The sequence below is a fragment of the Aulostomus chinensis genome, chromosome 22 (genome assembly GCF_037954235.1).
Source record: "Aulostomus chinensis isolate RoL2024-O1b breed Wild chromosome 22, RoL_Achi_v1.0, whole genome shotgun sequence".
NCBI lineage: Eukaryota > Metazoa > Chordata > Actinopteri > Syngnathiformes > Aulostomidae > Aulostomus > Aulostomus chinensis.
In genome coordinates, this window is record NC_141341.1 from 16,795,436 (window position 1) to 16,810,119 (window position 14,684).

The window sequence follows — 14,684 nt, forward strand, 5'->3', positions numbered from 1 at the left end:
TATATCTTTAACTCTCATAAATAACATCTCGTTCCATTCATGCCAGGTGGCGGTAAAGAAGGTGTCTTTGAGCTCACATGGAGCTCTTACAGTTTGGGAAGCGCTGCACAAGAGAATCAAGACAGCGATGTCACTGTTTATAGATTGGCAGATCAAGTTTATTAGTTTTCTTAGTTTGTCATCAATGAAAATGAAAAAAGAATGAAGGGAATCCATATTCAATGCTGAGTGCATCCCTTATTTAAGTTCTTGTTATTTATTCCTTATATAAATGCCTGTGATTGCCACAGGATGCCTCCTAATAAAATGATAGTCATCCTAAACCTCATCCTTCCTCCATCAAAGTCTCTCCCTGCACACTCACCATAATCCCCTTTGCGGAATGCTAAAAATGACCCGGCAGTGTGGTGGCGGCGGCAAGTTTTAAAGCCGGTTTTTTAGGAGCTTACGCCCGCTCTTCAGAGCTGCCGTCAGGGTGAGGTGTCAACTGGATGTCTCCCTGATAAGGCTGCAATCTGAGGTGTAAAGTTATACGAGGGATTTGGGAGAGTAAGAGGCTGTCAGAGAGCAGCAGCCCAGGTCTTCTGATGCAGCGTAAAACAAGGACGGAGCACCATCTCCTGGGTTGAAGGGCCTGTGACAGTCCTTCACGTCGGTTATTAAGGCTGTGGGTTTTAAGCTGACTGGACAAAGTACATCGATTTGGATGCATTTAAGCAATTCTATGCTTTTCCCTGCAAACAAGGACAAAAATAGCAGGCTGATAGACAGAATTCAACAATACTACCCCGCACTGTTAAAGCTAGTCTCCGTCATAAACTTGAATGATGGTCAGCTTTCAACTCAATTCTTGAGTTAAGCTAGTCTTGCAGCGGCTAATATTAGCTGGGTCACCAAATCATCACCGGCTTGGCTGAGGGGACCGACTGGATTAGCCTTACACTCTTTCATTTTTTTTTAACTTTTCCTTTCTTCTCCTCTTCCTCTTTCTCTGCGGCTCATAAAAGATACCGTCCCGTGTGTGATGTGATGGGGGAGTGTGGTCAGAATGAACTGATTAGGAAGCAGGGCCAGCTTGCCTTCCAGACATGGCACTGAACAACATTCTTCAAGTACTTAAAAATAGAAACTGTAGCCGTTTTTTTCAGGTTTGTTTTTCTCATTTGAGGACTTTGGGGCATCCACTGTTGGCTTCTTTTTTTCTTTTTTTGGACTCATAACCAGATTCTTTCTTCACCTCCCCTTGCTTTCATTTTGTTTTGGAAGTTTGTTTAATCTTGTGAGGAAAATTGGCTTAGCGTGGGAAAGACAGAATTCTTTTGGGAATAGTTGTTAGTGTTGTCTGTATTGTTTGTTTGTTTTTTTTGATACAAGAAAAACTGCCAGTTAGTGCCAAAACCTCATGAGGTACAGATAAAGAGGAGCTGAGTGAGAGGGAGGCCGCAACACCACGACAAAGATACGGGCTGTCTGAGCAAAGAGCTTTACAAATGACGATCTCCAGGGGGAAGAAGGCGAAAGACAACATAAGCGAAGACGGCAGTGGCAGGGGAAGAGGGAGGAGAAGAGGGGAAACAAATGTGGATGGATTGGTGGGAGGAGGAGAAGAGGGAGTAGGAAGACGACGGGTATTGGGGGGAAATAATGCAGAGCAGCGAGGAGGTGGAGGGGGAGATGAGGGGGGAAACATTTGCCCTTGCCCACATTAAAGACATAAAAAAGAAAACAAACAGAAAAACATGTCTGACATAAAGAGGCTGGTTTCCGCGGCGACAGCACAATGGCTGCCTGTGGCTCTCGGGGCCCTCGCCGTCCCGTCTGGGGCCCGGCACCAGCGAAAGTCACCGCAGTCACAGGGCCCATCAGCGTGTGTGTGAAACATGGTGAATGTCATCATGCTGTGGGAACCGCCTTGAAAGGACCCCACTCAGAAGCCACAAAAGCTCCTTTCTGCTTATTCTCCTCCGGCTTTTTGCCTCCTTATTTATCTTTGCGTAGGGGAGCCGGATGAGGAGGGAGGACTTTCTCTCTCTCTGCTGCTCCCCCACCCATCCCTCTTGACTGACAACTCACATCACACTCACTATCTCAATCGTGAGTACATCTAACGATGTAATTCTCTGGAGGTTTATTCCCACTCACATCAACTCAATCGGATCATAAAAACATGCGGCAGTGCCTGGAAACACCCTGCAGATTCCAGAGCAGGAAAACATCCTCGGGAATGTCTCATATATCCAGGTTAGTCAGAGTGAATCAAAGACAGGGCCAGACAGGCATTCCTCATGTGTCTGAAGGGCAGATTATTCCCTCATGGATCCAGTATGGACAGTGCCAAGTGACTCTGGTGCCAGTTCCCATGCCAATCCAATCTCAACCCAAGTGACTGGGTGCAGGGCAGCAGGCTGCCTGCTATTAAGGCCTCGTACCAATCAACCGCTTTTAATGTGGCAAAGCACTTGCATACCTCAATGCATGACTCTTTGAACAAATTTGGCCTCTAATATGTGAGCCACAGGGGTTCCAGACAGAAGAAATCCTTCATTGGATCTCATGTGAGGATTTATTTCTGCACTGCTACATGGGAGTGTTGCTAACACCACTGACGTTAGCTGTATGCTTACTCTTGTTTTCTTGTCGGCTGGACTGCAATCTAGTTTACCTCATTATTTTTCTCGTGACTATTTCACTCAGCGTTCTCTACCCCTGTCCGCTTTTTGTTGCCACCCCACTTGCTATGTGAAACAACAACACCTCTAAGGTAGCCAGCTAGTGAAGCAACATGCACCCTGACAATCACAAGTTTTGTTTATTTGAGCTGTAAAAATTTCCCGTGCCTTTCAAAGGGTACCATCCATCTTCAAAGTCCATATGAATGCAGCAAAACACAGGAGATCAATAAACAAAGTACTGAAAATCCCATCCCAAAAGAACCCTTTAATTTGAAAATACGCTGACGTAGCTCTTGGCTTTATAGGGTTTAGAATATAATCTTACAATTAAAAAAAAACGAAACATTTTGCTTCAGTATTTGAGTTGTAAGAATAAAATCAGCATTTGGACATGAAACTCAAACAAACATTTTCTGTCCCTAAACCTCCTCAGCATGAATATGCTTGACTTCTAAAACTGCTTGAAAAGTTTGATTTTCAATATCATAATCGTTCAACAGAATCACTCAAAAACGGAAAATACTTCAAATACTGCAGGTGAAACAATCTTGATCAAAAATAGTTTTGATCAAAATATATAACTGAAGTTGCAGCGCCAACGTGAACACTCCCCCCCCCCCCCCCCCCACAATTTTAATCGGTGTCACAGTTCAGATGTAATGACAAAAGCTTCCATTCTGCCTTTTTTTTTTTTTTACATAAATGTTGCTGGTGCTTTTTTCTTTCTGATAAAATGGATTATTTTAAAATGAAACACACCCCAAATATGAAAGAAAATACAATGCTTATATGTCCTTCAGTGTTCGGTGTACATTTGATTCTATCACTTGCTGTGAGGTCGTTGCGCTGCTCTCATCCTCTGTCTCACTCTCTGTCCAACTGCTCGAGGCAGAAGGCCGCCCACCCCGGATTTATTCCCGTTAAAAGGGAGTTTTTCCTTGCCACTGCCACCAACTTCTTGCTCATGGGAGGTTCTGAGGCCTCGAAGATCAAAGAGAACACATTCCCTGCATGAAAGATGGCTTTATTTACGATTTTGCATAATACAAATTGAATAGGAATATCAAATGAACAACTTGTTGATAAACTACTATTTGCTGTTACTGACTGCTAATCGTTTCCAAACCGAACAGAAGACAGTTCAGCGGAGAGCAGAATAAGAGAGAGAAAACAGATGCCCTTGCAGCAGAAGGCACAAGGGAGAGCAAACACCCGAAATAACAATCACTGACAAAACACTCAATACAGAGAGTCTTAGAGAATACCAGACATCCACAAATAGAAACAGATGAAAGAGCAGCGAGGGCTGACAGATGATTACAATTAAAATCAGTTCAAATCAAATATCCCAAGTTATGAAAGGACATAGCTGTTTTTGCGCCTGTAATTATCACCTACTTTTACGAAGCGTAACACTTGAGTACACCTTATTTAGGCCAGTAATGCTGAAGCAAACTCGATCGTGTAATGCATTTCTTTCTTGACCACAAAAGTTACCGACAATGGTGTGTACCAGCGTGACTGCAGGGTATACTTATATACATTAAAAAAAAAAGATGGGAACAAAATGATAGATGTATTCACATCGTGGGGCAATACTCAAAATGTTTGCGTCGCTGCTTCCTTGGAAATACTGTACATGTGGTGTCACTGATACCAGGAAATAGTCAGTCACAACAGCATACTTCTCTGTAATGACACCAAGTTTGCTGTAATTCTCCAGCAAGTAGGCAGACCCATAGGTTTTAACAAGGATGTTACCTTGTCCATAGTTTCTATGGATTGGGACACTTCCCAAGGTGAATAAATACCACACACTTAGCAAAACTGCTGTGCAAGCTCAGTTGTGTTATAACTACAGAAAAAGTATTAAAACCACGTGGGGGTCCCCCACGTGCCGCCATGACGAGCGCCAACGGTACAGGGGTGTTCACAGCAGATCCATTTCTTCAGCAGTTTCTGAGACGTGAGCTCCTTCGTTGGAGTGGTTCTGGTTCACCGGTGTTACTTCACTGGATGATATTTGGTAAGAGCTGACCACCGCACACCGGGACGATCCCACAAGACTTGTTACTGCTCTGGCCAAGTCATCTAACCACCAGAATTTGTCCCCTGTCAAAGACGTGCATGTCTGTACGTTGGCCCTTTTTTTTTTCTAAAAACATCAACTTATAGAATCGACAGCCTTGCCTCTTCACGTATCACGCCATCTCGCCACAGACCGGTTTCACTGCCTTGAGGTCATTTATGGGTTTTGTTGTTGGTGGTGGATTTCTTTTTTTTAACATGCGAGGTAACAAATTTTCCTTCGACTGGTTGTGTATAGGGGAGCCTGGTAATGATAGCTTGGGTAGATTTTTCAGTCTGCGTGTGTCTGTGTGTGTTTGTGTGCGTGAGAGGGTGAAAGGGTGACAGAGAGTTTAATTCGGGGAGAGTCCATTCTATTTGGAAATCTTTTTTTAAAAAATTTGAATCCAGTTTTACAAAAAATAAAAAGACAGAACAAAAGAAATCATTATTATATCATTATATAGCATTAATTATACTAAAAATAAATATTCTTAATTTTCTTTACAAAATAAAAGCAGGACCACTCAAAGGTCTGACCCCCGCAAAAAAACAAACCAAATTTTCAAGCAAAGCAACGCAAAAATAAACACAGCAGAAACTATTTTATGGTGAGTTTGATCAATGGCGGAGGGATATTCACGATAATGAGGTGTTTTACTTTTGAGCTCAGCCAGGTGATATGAACGTGTTTGCTTGGTCAGAACGAATGATGGAAAGGGTGTTGATTGAGAGCTCATAACCTGTATTATGAATTCACAGGACTAGATCGCTTCAGCCTTTTATCTCGTTTCACACCATATTTCTCTGCTCACTCCCTGGAGCCTTTGGTCCCTCATGTGTTGCGTTCTAATATCTAATTTGTAACGTTCACAATCCCTCACAAAAATCTGCCATGGTACGGGTTAAAACTGGTTTCTTCTGTGGGCCTGCATGTTCAGGGCGGTAAAAAGATGGTAAAAGTTGTTTTTCTGCAGCTGCAAAACAGAGGAGAAATACTCAGAGTGAATGAGTTATTGAGTTTGACATGAATGCAAAGAAAATGTCACAGACAAAATTTCCTGCTGAGCTAGTTCCATCTCGCAGAATCTTAAACAATAGCAATAGTCATGGATCAGATGCAATAATTGCAGCTGAGTGTTTACGCCATATAAACTGTGGATACGCGCTGTCCACATTCGTGTGAGGGAGCTGGGCGTGTGTGTTTGTCCCTGAGCGTTCACACATTCATATTTGAGTTGCGCATGTGTGCGTGTGTGTGCAAATTGTAAAAGTATGAGCTTGTTAATTTCAATAAGGGATTGTTGGCCTTGTTGTGGTTTGGAGGGATGGGAGGGAGAGGACTTGAAGTGGCCGATCAAGATCGGTAGAAATCTCCCAGAATTCCATCTCACCATCCAGTGCCAGCTTTCTCTCTCGTCTCTTCATCATCCTCTCCTCTGAGAAACTATCTTCATATTTAACTTATTTGTTTATTCATTCATCTTCTTCATTGCTGTCTACTTTGTACATGTTTTCCATACAAGTTGCCTCATCCTATGACAACCGGGAGGTGTGGCCAGACAAAAAAACGATGAGTGAAACCAGAGTGTTTTCATTTTTTAAAAAGAAAAGAACTGATGCAGAGAAGAAAGTTATTCTTTGAAGATGAAAGCTGAGTGGGAGATAAAAATAACAACAGAGACTCAAGCTTGACTTCATGTATGTCTCTTTTCTTTTAGTCCCTTTCTTGTTTTCTGATGTGGAAATTAGATCCAGATCGGAATTAAAGTGTGATTAGTAATGAAAGGATATGGGGGGTGGTGGGGGTTCTCTTCTCTGTTACCCTTACTCTTACTCACCCTGCTATGAGCCGCCCTGGTGATGGCCACTAGTGTAGTCATACACGCAAATGTACATATTTTAGGTTGGTTTATTACTTAATATGTACAGAAATCATAAAATGAGGCAGGATCAGGACAGTCACCAGCTGGCATGAGTGCTAATGAGGTAATCCCCTCAAAAGAAACAAAGAGAAGAAAACACCGGAAACTAGTGGAATGAATACCACCGCCACGTGATCCTACAGCTGCAGTCGAGGAACCTTAGAAGGATCCTTTGCAGAAACTGAATATAATACTTACAGAATAATAAAGAAATAATGAATTGTTTAATCAATGTATGGACTGGGTCCTCGTCCACAGAGTGCATGTTGCATTTTTAGTAGCCGAAAATGGAAAAATCAACATTTAATCCTTTATTTTTTGCCATATTTGTAACGTATTTAAGCATATCCTCTCTAAAGAAGCCAGTAGTCTGCTGTTTTCACTGTGGTTTCACTTTTTCTAAAACAGCATTTTCACTATCTTACTGTTTACACCGGCTAATTGGATTGGGTCACTCTAACCGTCACCTGGTGCTTACACATGCAAGAACGAGGAGACTCCACACAGAAAAGCCCAGAACAGTGGAAACGATGGCATCACAACGTTTTTTTTTTTCAATGTGATGAAAATGTATTTTCATATAAATTAATCTGGATAACTGAAACGTAACTACTGACGATCATTATTTGTCTTACCTTCAGTTTTAGAAGTATTTTGACAAGAGATACGTGGAGTTGCATCAAATGTGTCAATGCTAATGCTAATCACGCAGACCTAGTAGAAGTTAGAGTGGGAAAGGGAATAATGACAGTTTTCTTGTATGAAAGTTCTTCGGCTGTCAGGCTGTCCATTATGATTTCATCATCACCATCATCATCATCATCATCATCATCATCATCATCATCATCATCATCATCATCATCATCATCTCCAGACCTAAACCCGAGTGTTGACACATCATAAAACATCATTATTTTGAAAGTTGTTGTCAAAACGTGAGCGCACACGTGAGGTCTGCTGCAGAAAAATAAAATACCACTGTTTCATTCTGGCGACGGGGTTACCAAAACAAGAACAGAAAATAGACAGATCTTGCACACACGCATTGTAGTGTGTTTAAACTAACACACCCTTCCAGTCTGCCAAGCAGGAAGAGACACGCTCAGCTGGGCATTGTGTAGAAGGGGGCATGCCACTTGGCCTCCCTCCGTCTCTTTCACACACACACACACACACACACACACACACACACACACACACACACACACACACACACACACACACTGCTCGGTCAGTCAGGCATCACTCTTAACAACCGGCGCCTGGGTCTCGTGTTTCCATGGCAATCTGTACCAGCAATCTTCCCACGGTGGCAGCGGAACCGAGCGTTAAGTGTTGCAAAGAACCGTGTGTGTGCGTGTACGTGTGTGTGTGTGTGTGTATGTGTACAAAGAGCGGTATCTTGTCCAGTGAAGAGCCCAGATGTTCAGACACTCTCTGGCCTAACACCTCTCTTGACCTTCACTACCTGCCTTTAAGTCGGATTTAAAAGTTGGCGCCTGACCTCTGATCTTGTTTTCTCAATGATGGATTACTTGATTTATGAAATAAGAAATGTGTGACAACGGTCACATTTTCAAAACAGCTGCGTTTCCCAACCAGACTTATTTGAGTAATGGATAAACAGTTGAAATAGTTAGCAAAAATTGTTGGTTGATAGTTTAATTTGATGAAATCAAGAAGCTACTCTTAATATTGGAATGACACAGGTTGGATAAATGGACATTTTCATATAAAAGTTTTTGCATGCACTAGTAAACAGCTTTACACCGTTGTAAGAAATACACAATGGTAACATTTTACAATAACTGTACATCAACAATTGCTAGTTAAAGCTTAATTAAGTAAGCATTAACGAAGCATAATTAACCATTTACTGATGCTCTTTGTCATCTTTATCGTAAAGTAGGAAACATGTAACATTTAATATGTAAAATTAACATGAACTCATGCCAGTAAATGATAAGTTAACGGTGGGTTAACTGTTAATAATGGTTTACTAAGCACTATTAATGTACCCATATTTTAAAATGTTACAGGAGAATTTTTGGATTTGTATAACTCTCAGTCTTTCACAGGTGGCGAACACACACACACACACACACACACTATGGAAGTTACTTCCACAATACACACAAACACACACGCACGCACACACACGCACACACTCTTAGACACCTGTGTGATTGTGTGAGAGCTGACATGTAGATGATGGAGTCCATGGCAGTCCATCATTCCCACACTCCTCACCTCTCTCGTCCCTCCTCCCTTCCTCCACCCTGCCATTGTTCTATGAGAGAGAGCGTAATTAAAGGAGCAGAAGAAGAAGAAAGAGTGGAGGATGGAAAGAAGGAAGGAAGGAAGGAGAGTAGGATGAGCTTGAAGGCTAATTGACTGAGGATGACTGAGCAATGGGACTGGAACGATGGTGGGATGGTGGGGGGTGGTGGTGGTTGTGGTGGGTGCGGAGAGGAGAGGGGAGGGTGACAAGCCAGGGAAGGGCAGATTAAAGGGAGGGAGGAGGGACATGAAGAGGAGGCGGGGGAGCCAAAACTGGCAAGCCTGCCTCAACTGCCAAAGTCCTATTTTGTCATTGGGTGGCTGTGACAGTGAGAGGGAGCCAAGAGAGAAATCACAGGGAGAGCAAGAGAGAGAGAGAAAGAGAGAGAGAGAGAGAGAGAGAGAGAGAGAGAGAGAGAGAGAGAGAGAGAGAGAGATGGGATGCCAGTGATAGAGTACAAGACTAAAGAAGACTGTGAAGTTTGTTAGTTGTCATGGGCCCTTGGGGGTCGATCAAGTAGTGACTCACAGAGGGAAAAGACAGAAGACAGAAGTTAAAAAACACACAAATAACAAGAACGGAGGCTTTTATAAGTAACAGCACAAGAGAAAAGAGAGTGAGGGGCACACGGGGTGAGCAGCGCATCGTCCAGAGGGGAGACAATCCTCTGCACAGCAGAGGAGGCGCCACCACGACAAAGATCACCCAAAGTCAACACGGCCAGTGAGGAAGGGGCAAAGAGGATGAAGAGACCTCATGACTACAGCTCCCCAGACTCGGACACGGACGAGTTCATAGACGTGGGACAAGAGGACAGCTACTGGTGAGCATCCGCCAACCACACCTGCGTTTGTGGCCTCCATCTCAGCCTGGAGGAAAACTGCATCATTACCTCTGAGGGCATACACAACAACTGTAGAAATACCGTAATTTCAAAATTTCGAAGGCTAGACGAATAGTTTTTGCTGCTTATTTGAACGTCTGAAGCCTGTAGCTGCAAATCTGCTCTCACCTTATTCAGAAAGACGCAGTCATTGTGTTTTCTTGCTAAATGAATACGATCATGCTTCCTCTCCCTCCAGTCGTTGCAGATGTCTCTGGCATTACTGTAAACACAGCGTTGAAGTCATGTGAGGCCTCATTTCAGCAGCTGAAAGATAAATGTGAATAAAATATAGAAAATGTAAAAAGGGGATCGCTTATGAGTAATTTGGAGGGGGGGGGTCTTGCTTGATTATTATCTTTTATTATTATTATTTGCTCTTCCCGTCAGCTGCTATAAATTCTGATTTCAGCAAATGAAATCATATTATTGAAGCAAAATATATTGATATCAATTTGAATATTTATATTGAAAGGATTTGTCGAACTAGAGTGAAGTTATTGGAGGCACAGAGTACAATTACATTATTATCTCGAGTATGGTAATATAATAATGTGAAATACAGTACCATTTTAAATGATATGCAATTCACTCTGAGAAATACAACTATTTTGAAAAGCCAATTTTTTTCCTTTTCAGCTGTATGATTTAATTTCCGCATGATATTTTAGATGTGATATTTGGTGTGTCGCTGCCTTAAATTCACATTATTCTTATTGTTGTTATTTTACAAAGAATCACTATATATGTTGTGATATGAAAAAAGAATGAAACAACAAATTTAAAATGAAAACTTGACCTAAGGTAAGTTATATTTGAAAGAAAATATTATGTATAATTTATCTCTCAACTTTGCACACATCATGAAACCGTTTTGTTTTTTTTTCATTTTTGATGAATTTGGTTCATTCCTCGGCTGACGAAAGTAGACGTGAGTAGAGCCGAAGAATTATTCGACCCTATTTCAGCGTGTAGAAAAACACACTCACAGCAACTGTGGTTACATCACAAGCACGCAGCAAGCCAGGGACAGGAGAGACGGCTTGAATAAATCAAACTGCCATGTGACATGCAAACAGAAGACAGTGCCGCCTTTTCAAGTCAGAGCCATCAAACATGACCCTAAACAAAAACACACAGCTAAATTGGCAGCCTTCACATTCAAATCTAATAGAAAGGCAATAAGTCTCTGATGGGACAGTTTGAAGGGAACTCCAAAGCTGTCAGGCTCTGACAGGCCTGTAAGATGAGAGTTCACAAACAAACACGATCCATATTGAGTGACTTCCAGAGAAGCTCGGATCCCATGCTCCATGCTGGAGCGCCGTGTGAGCGAGCACATCGCCTCCAGGCTATATAATCATCTTTCTAAAAGTGCTTGTGCTCAGATGGAAAGGAGAACAGTATGTCATTTCAGAGACTAATGTTCAGAAACGCAGCAAACGCATTAAACCAAAAACTTCTTCCCTCTTCTCCCGGGCACTCCCATGTTTCTCTGTGTGCCCAAAAAAAATAATTCAATTAAAGGGAACTGATGTGCCATCCTGCCTCTGTGTCACATTAAGGGTAATAATAACAATATGCAGGAGAATCCAACTTTCTAACATCCTCCATCTCCTTTTATTTTGCTATCACCACAACGCAGCCCAGTCACCGGGTCCATTTCCCCTGGCAGCGCCTCACAGATTCTGGCCCGAAAGAAGAGAAGAGGGGTAGGTGGATTCGACTCTTGGGCCTTAAATTTAACAGGCCTGTCTGTTTGTGTGACTGTGAGTGACCCTCCGCTCATGTTGGAGCGTAGATCATAGAGAAGAGGCGGAGGGACCGGATCAACCACAGCCTGTCAGAGCTCAGGAGACTCGTGCCCAGCGCTTTTGAGAAGCAGGTAACCTCTCAATTAATATGATTTTTCAAGAATGGATGACCAATAACTTCCTAAACTTATCCAATGAAGCTTTTCCTCCACAGGGTTCCTCCAAGTTGGAGAAAGCAGAGATCCTGCAAATGACCGTTGACCACCTCAAGCTCCTTCACGCTATGGGAGGAAAAGGTGAGTGTTCTTTCTCTTGCTGTGCTTCATCTACGTTTCTTGAAACATCCACATCAAACGCTCTAGAAACCACGAGTGGAAAAGCATCATAATTTAAAACACGCCAAACGCAAAACACACGATTCAGCTGCATTCCTTCACTATTATCCAGCACATTGACTCTTTTTTCCTGTCAGGTTACTTTGATGCTCGAGCCCTGGCGGTCGACTACAGGACTCTGGGCTTCAGGGAGTGTGTTGGGGAGGTGGTGCGGTATCTCAGCTCCCTTGAAGGGGAGTCTCCGGACCCAATAGGTGCCCGCCTTGTCTCCCATCTGTCTCACTGTGCAAGTGAGCTAGACCCTCTTCTCCTTCAGGCGCCCCCAGCCTCCACCTTGCCCTTCTCTCCTTGGCCATGGGCATCTTTCCCTCCCACCTCGCCAGCCTCCTCATCGCCTCCTTTCTCCAGCGGGCGAAGGGATCTAGCACTGCTAGGGAGCTATCCGTCAGCCACCTCCCTCCGCCTCACCCCTCTGGCTGGCTGCCAGCAGGGTGCACCACCACTCCTCGCGCCCACCGCTCTTGCTACTGTTCACAGGTTACCATCCCTCACAGCACCAACCCAGCCGTCTCCTCACAGCGCCTCCAGGGCCTCTCCTCTTCCTCTCCCCACCCCTTCCTCTTCTGCTCCTACCTCTGCCTCCTCCACTTCCACAGCTTCTGCTCCACCACTAGTCTCTTTCAGACCCTTTGCACCACTGGGGTCTCCCACAGTCCAGCGCAGGGGCTTGAGTGGCTCTGCCAGGTCGGCCCAAGGATGGGGGACTGAGATCGGAGCTTTTTGAGGGCCAACTTTTGTTTTTATTTTAATCCAAATGAACTATGTGCAGTGGACATGGAGCTGCCATGTAGCAAATTCCTTTGGAGAATGAAATATTGAACATTTGTGTCTGTTTTTTGAGAGAAAAGCCATATTAGACTGAGAGCAAAGTTTCAGATAAACAAAAATGTCTAACGGAAGAATGAAGACTGGTGTGTGCAAATATAAGGGAACAGAATGTTCAAATGGACTAGTTTTTTATTATCTTGATTGACAAATACACACATAGAAGAACAGAGCCATATCTATCTCGCTCAGCAGTGAGTGACTTTACTGATCTTTTAACTGTGATATATGTATTACTTTCCAAATCATTTATACATTTGAATTTAAATCCTGAATGTTTTGTCTCCATAAAGACTAAGTGCCTTTATCTTTGGTCATGTTTTTACTGCGTCATTTTTCTGACTGTAACTGCAACCTTACATGATCTATCAGAATTTGTCACCCACGTATCCACATTGTCGGCAAACACCGCTCGCATGTTCTCCAGCTGTAACCCCCGTCGGTATCTGAGCTGTCTCCAGTGATGGCTGATGGAAGCTGTGGTCTTGTGGCTGCAGAGGATAAACATGGTGGGAGCTGGTGATGTTTTTGGGATGCCACGGCGAGGCAAACAGACCCATCACATTGCCCTCTAATTGGCAGTCCCCTGTAATTAGTTTTAGCCTCATATCAGTCTATGTATCTTCTTCTCCTTTACTATCCCTCTGCCATTCTTTCTCTCCAATCTTGCGGTACACCAGAGGATATCTTCTCTCCCTGTTTGTCTGCACCGCTGTCTCCTCAACAATGGACAGACAGTGAGGAAGAGGCCGAGAGGGAGGGATGGAGAGAGACCGAGCAACGGGGAAAACAAAGGAAAAGATCTGAAGGGCTGCGGTTGAGTGACTGATTTGGCGTAGACGTTCAATAACAGGGTGGGAGGGAGGTTGGAGACAGATGAGAAGGGTTGTGGAGGTTTACAAGGACAGGAAGAGTAATAGTGTGAATCACTGCAAGTTGGCCAGTATGAACAGGGTGCACGAGAAACCCCCGAACCGTGATGGATGGCAGTCGGGTTGTTTCTCAAGAGGATCAGCATAATTGTGCCGTGCTTCACCAAAACGGTTCTGTGGCGATGAGAGAGCAGAGAAGAGCCTTGTGTGTGTTTACTGTCGGAGAACACTTTGATCTACTTCAGGATGCAATGTCTGTGGTCTGCGGTCCAAAAATGTGTGTGTTCCGCAAAGTGCACATTGTTTACTCGAGTGAGTGTGCGAGTGTGTGCTTAATCCAATCTCATGTGCTTGCTGTCTTCTGTGTGTGTGTGTTTGTTGGTACTTGGTGACTGTTTAGTTTATGTGGTGTTGTGTGCACACATGACTTTTGTGTGTGTGTGTGTGTGTGTGTGTGTGTGTGTGTGTGTGTGTGTGTGTGTAATGTGAGTCTTCAGGGCTGGCGTCAGGACTGAACCGCAGTGGCGGCGTGGCTCTCGTGCGAGGCCGGCCGGTGGTTGGACGGACGGCATGGTGGTGGAATGTTTGTGGAGGGTGCATATGCACACACACACACACAAACATAGACACACACACACAGGCCGGCTGGCACTATTCTAGCCTCTGACTGGAGGAGCCAGAGTCACCACCACAGCTTCCAGAGAGGACGACCACAGTCACACTGCTCTGGGTTTCCCACGGGGGAGGGGAGGCCTTGAGGGCGCAGAGAGGAAGAAGAGAAGGGAACGCAGAAAGTGGGGAATTGTGTGTGTTGTGTGTGTGTGTGTGTGCGTGTGTGTGTGTGTGTGTGCTTATGCGAGTGTGTGTGTGTGTGTGTGAGAGAGAGAGAGAGAGAGAGAGAGAGAGAGAGAGAGAGAGAGAGAAAGAGAGAGAGAGGCAAAGGAAGGTTCAAAATGTAAGGAGGAGGGTAGAAAAGAGGGTAAATGGTGTTAATACCCGTGCAGATCCTT

The 14,684-nt window shown here is 43.9% G+C and overlaps 1 protein-coding gene across 1 annotated transcript; it reads left to right on the forward strand.

Moving 5' to 3' along the window:
• The first annotated feature begins 9,220 nt into the window (after nt 1-9,220).
• heyl (hes related family bHLH transcription factor with YRPW motif like) lies at nt 9,221-13,100 on the forward strand. Its single transcript, XM_086193120.1, has 5 exons — nt 9,221-9,768; nt 11,474-11,540; nt 11,630-11,713; nt 11,797-11,878; nt 12,055-13,100. The coding sequence occupies exons 1-5, from the start codon at nt 9,689-9,691 to the stop codon at nt 12,699-12,701; spliced, it is 960 nt and encodes a 319-aa protein (XP_086049246.1). The 5' UTR covers nt 9,221-9,688; the 3' UTR covers nt 12,702-13,100.
• The last annotated feature ends 1,584 nt before the right edge of the window (nt 13,101-14,684 follow it).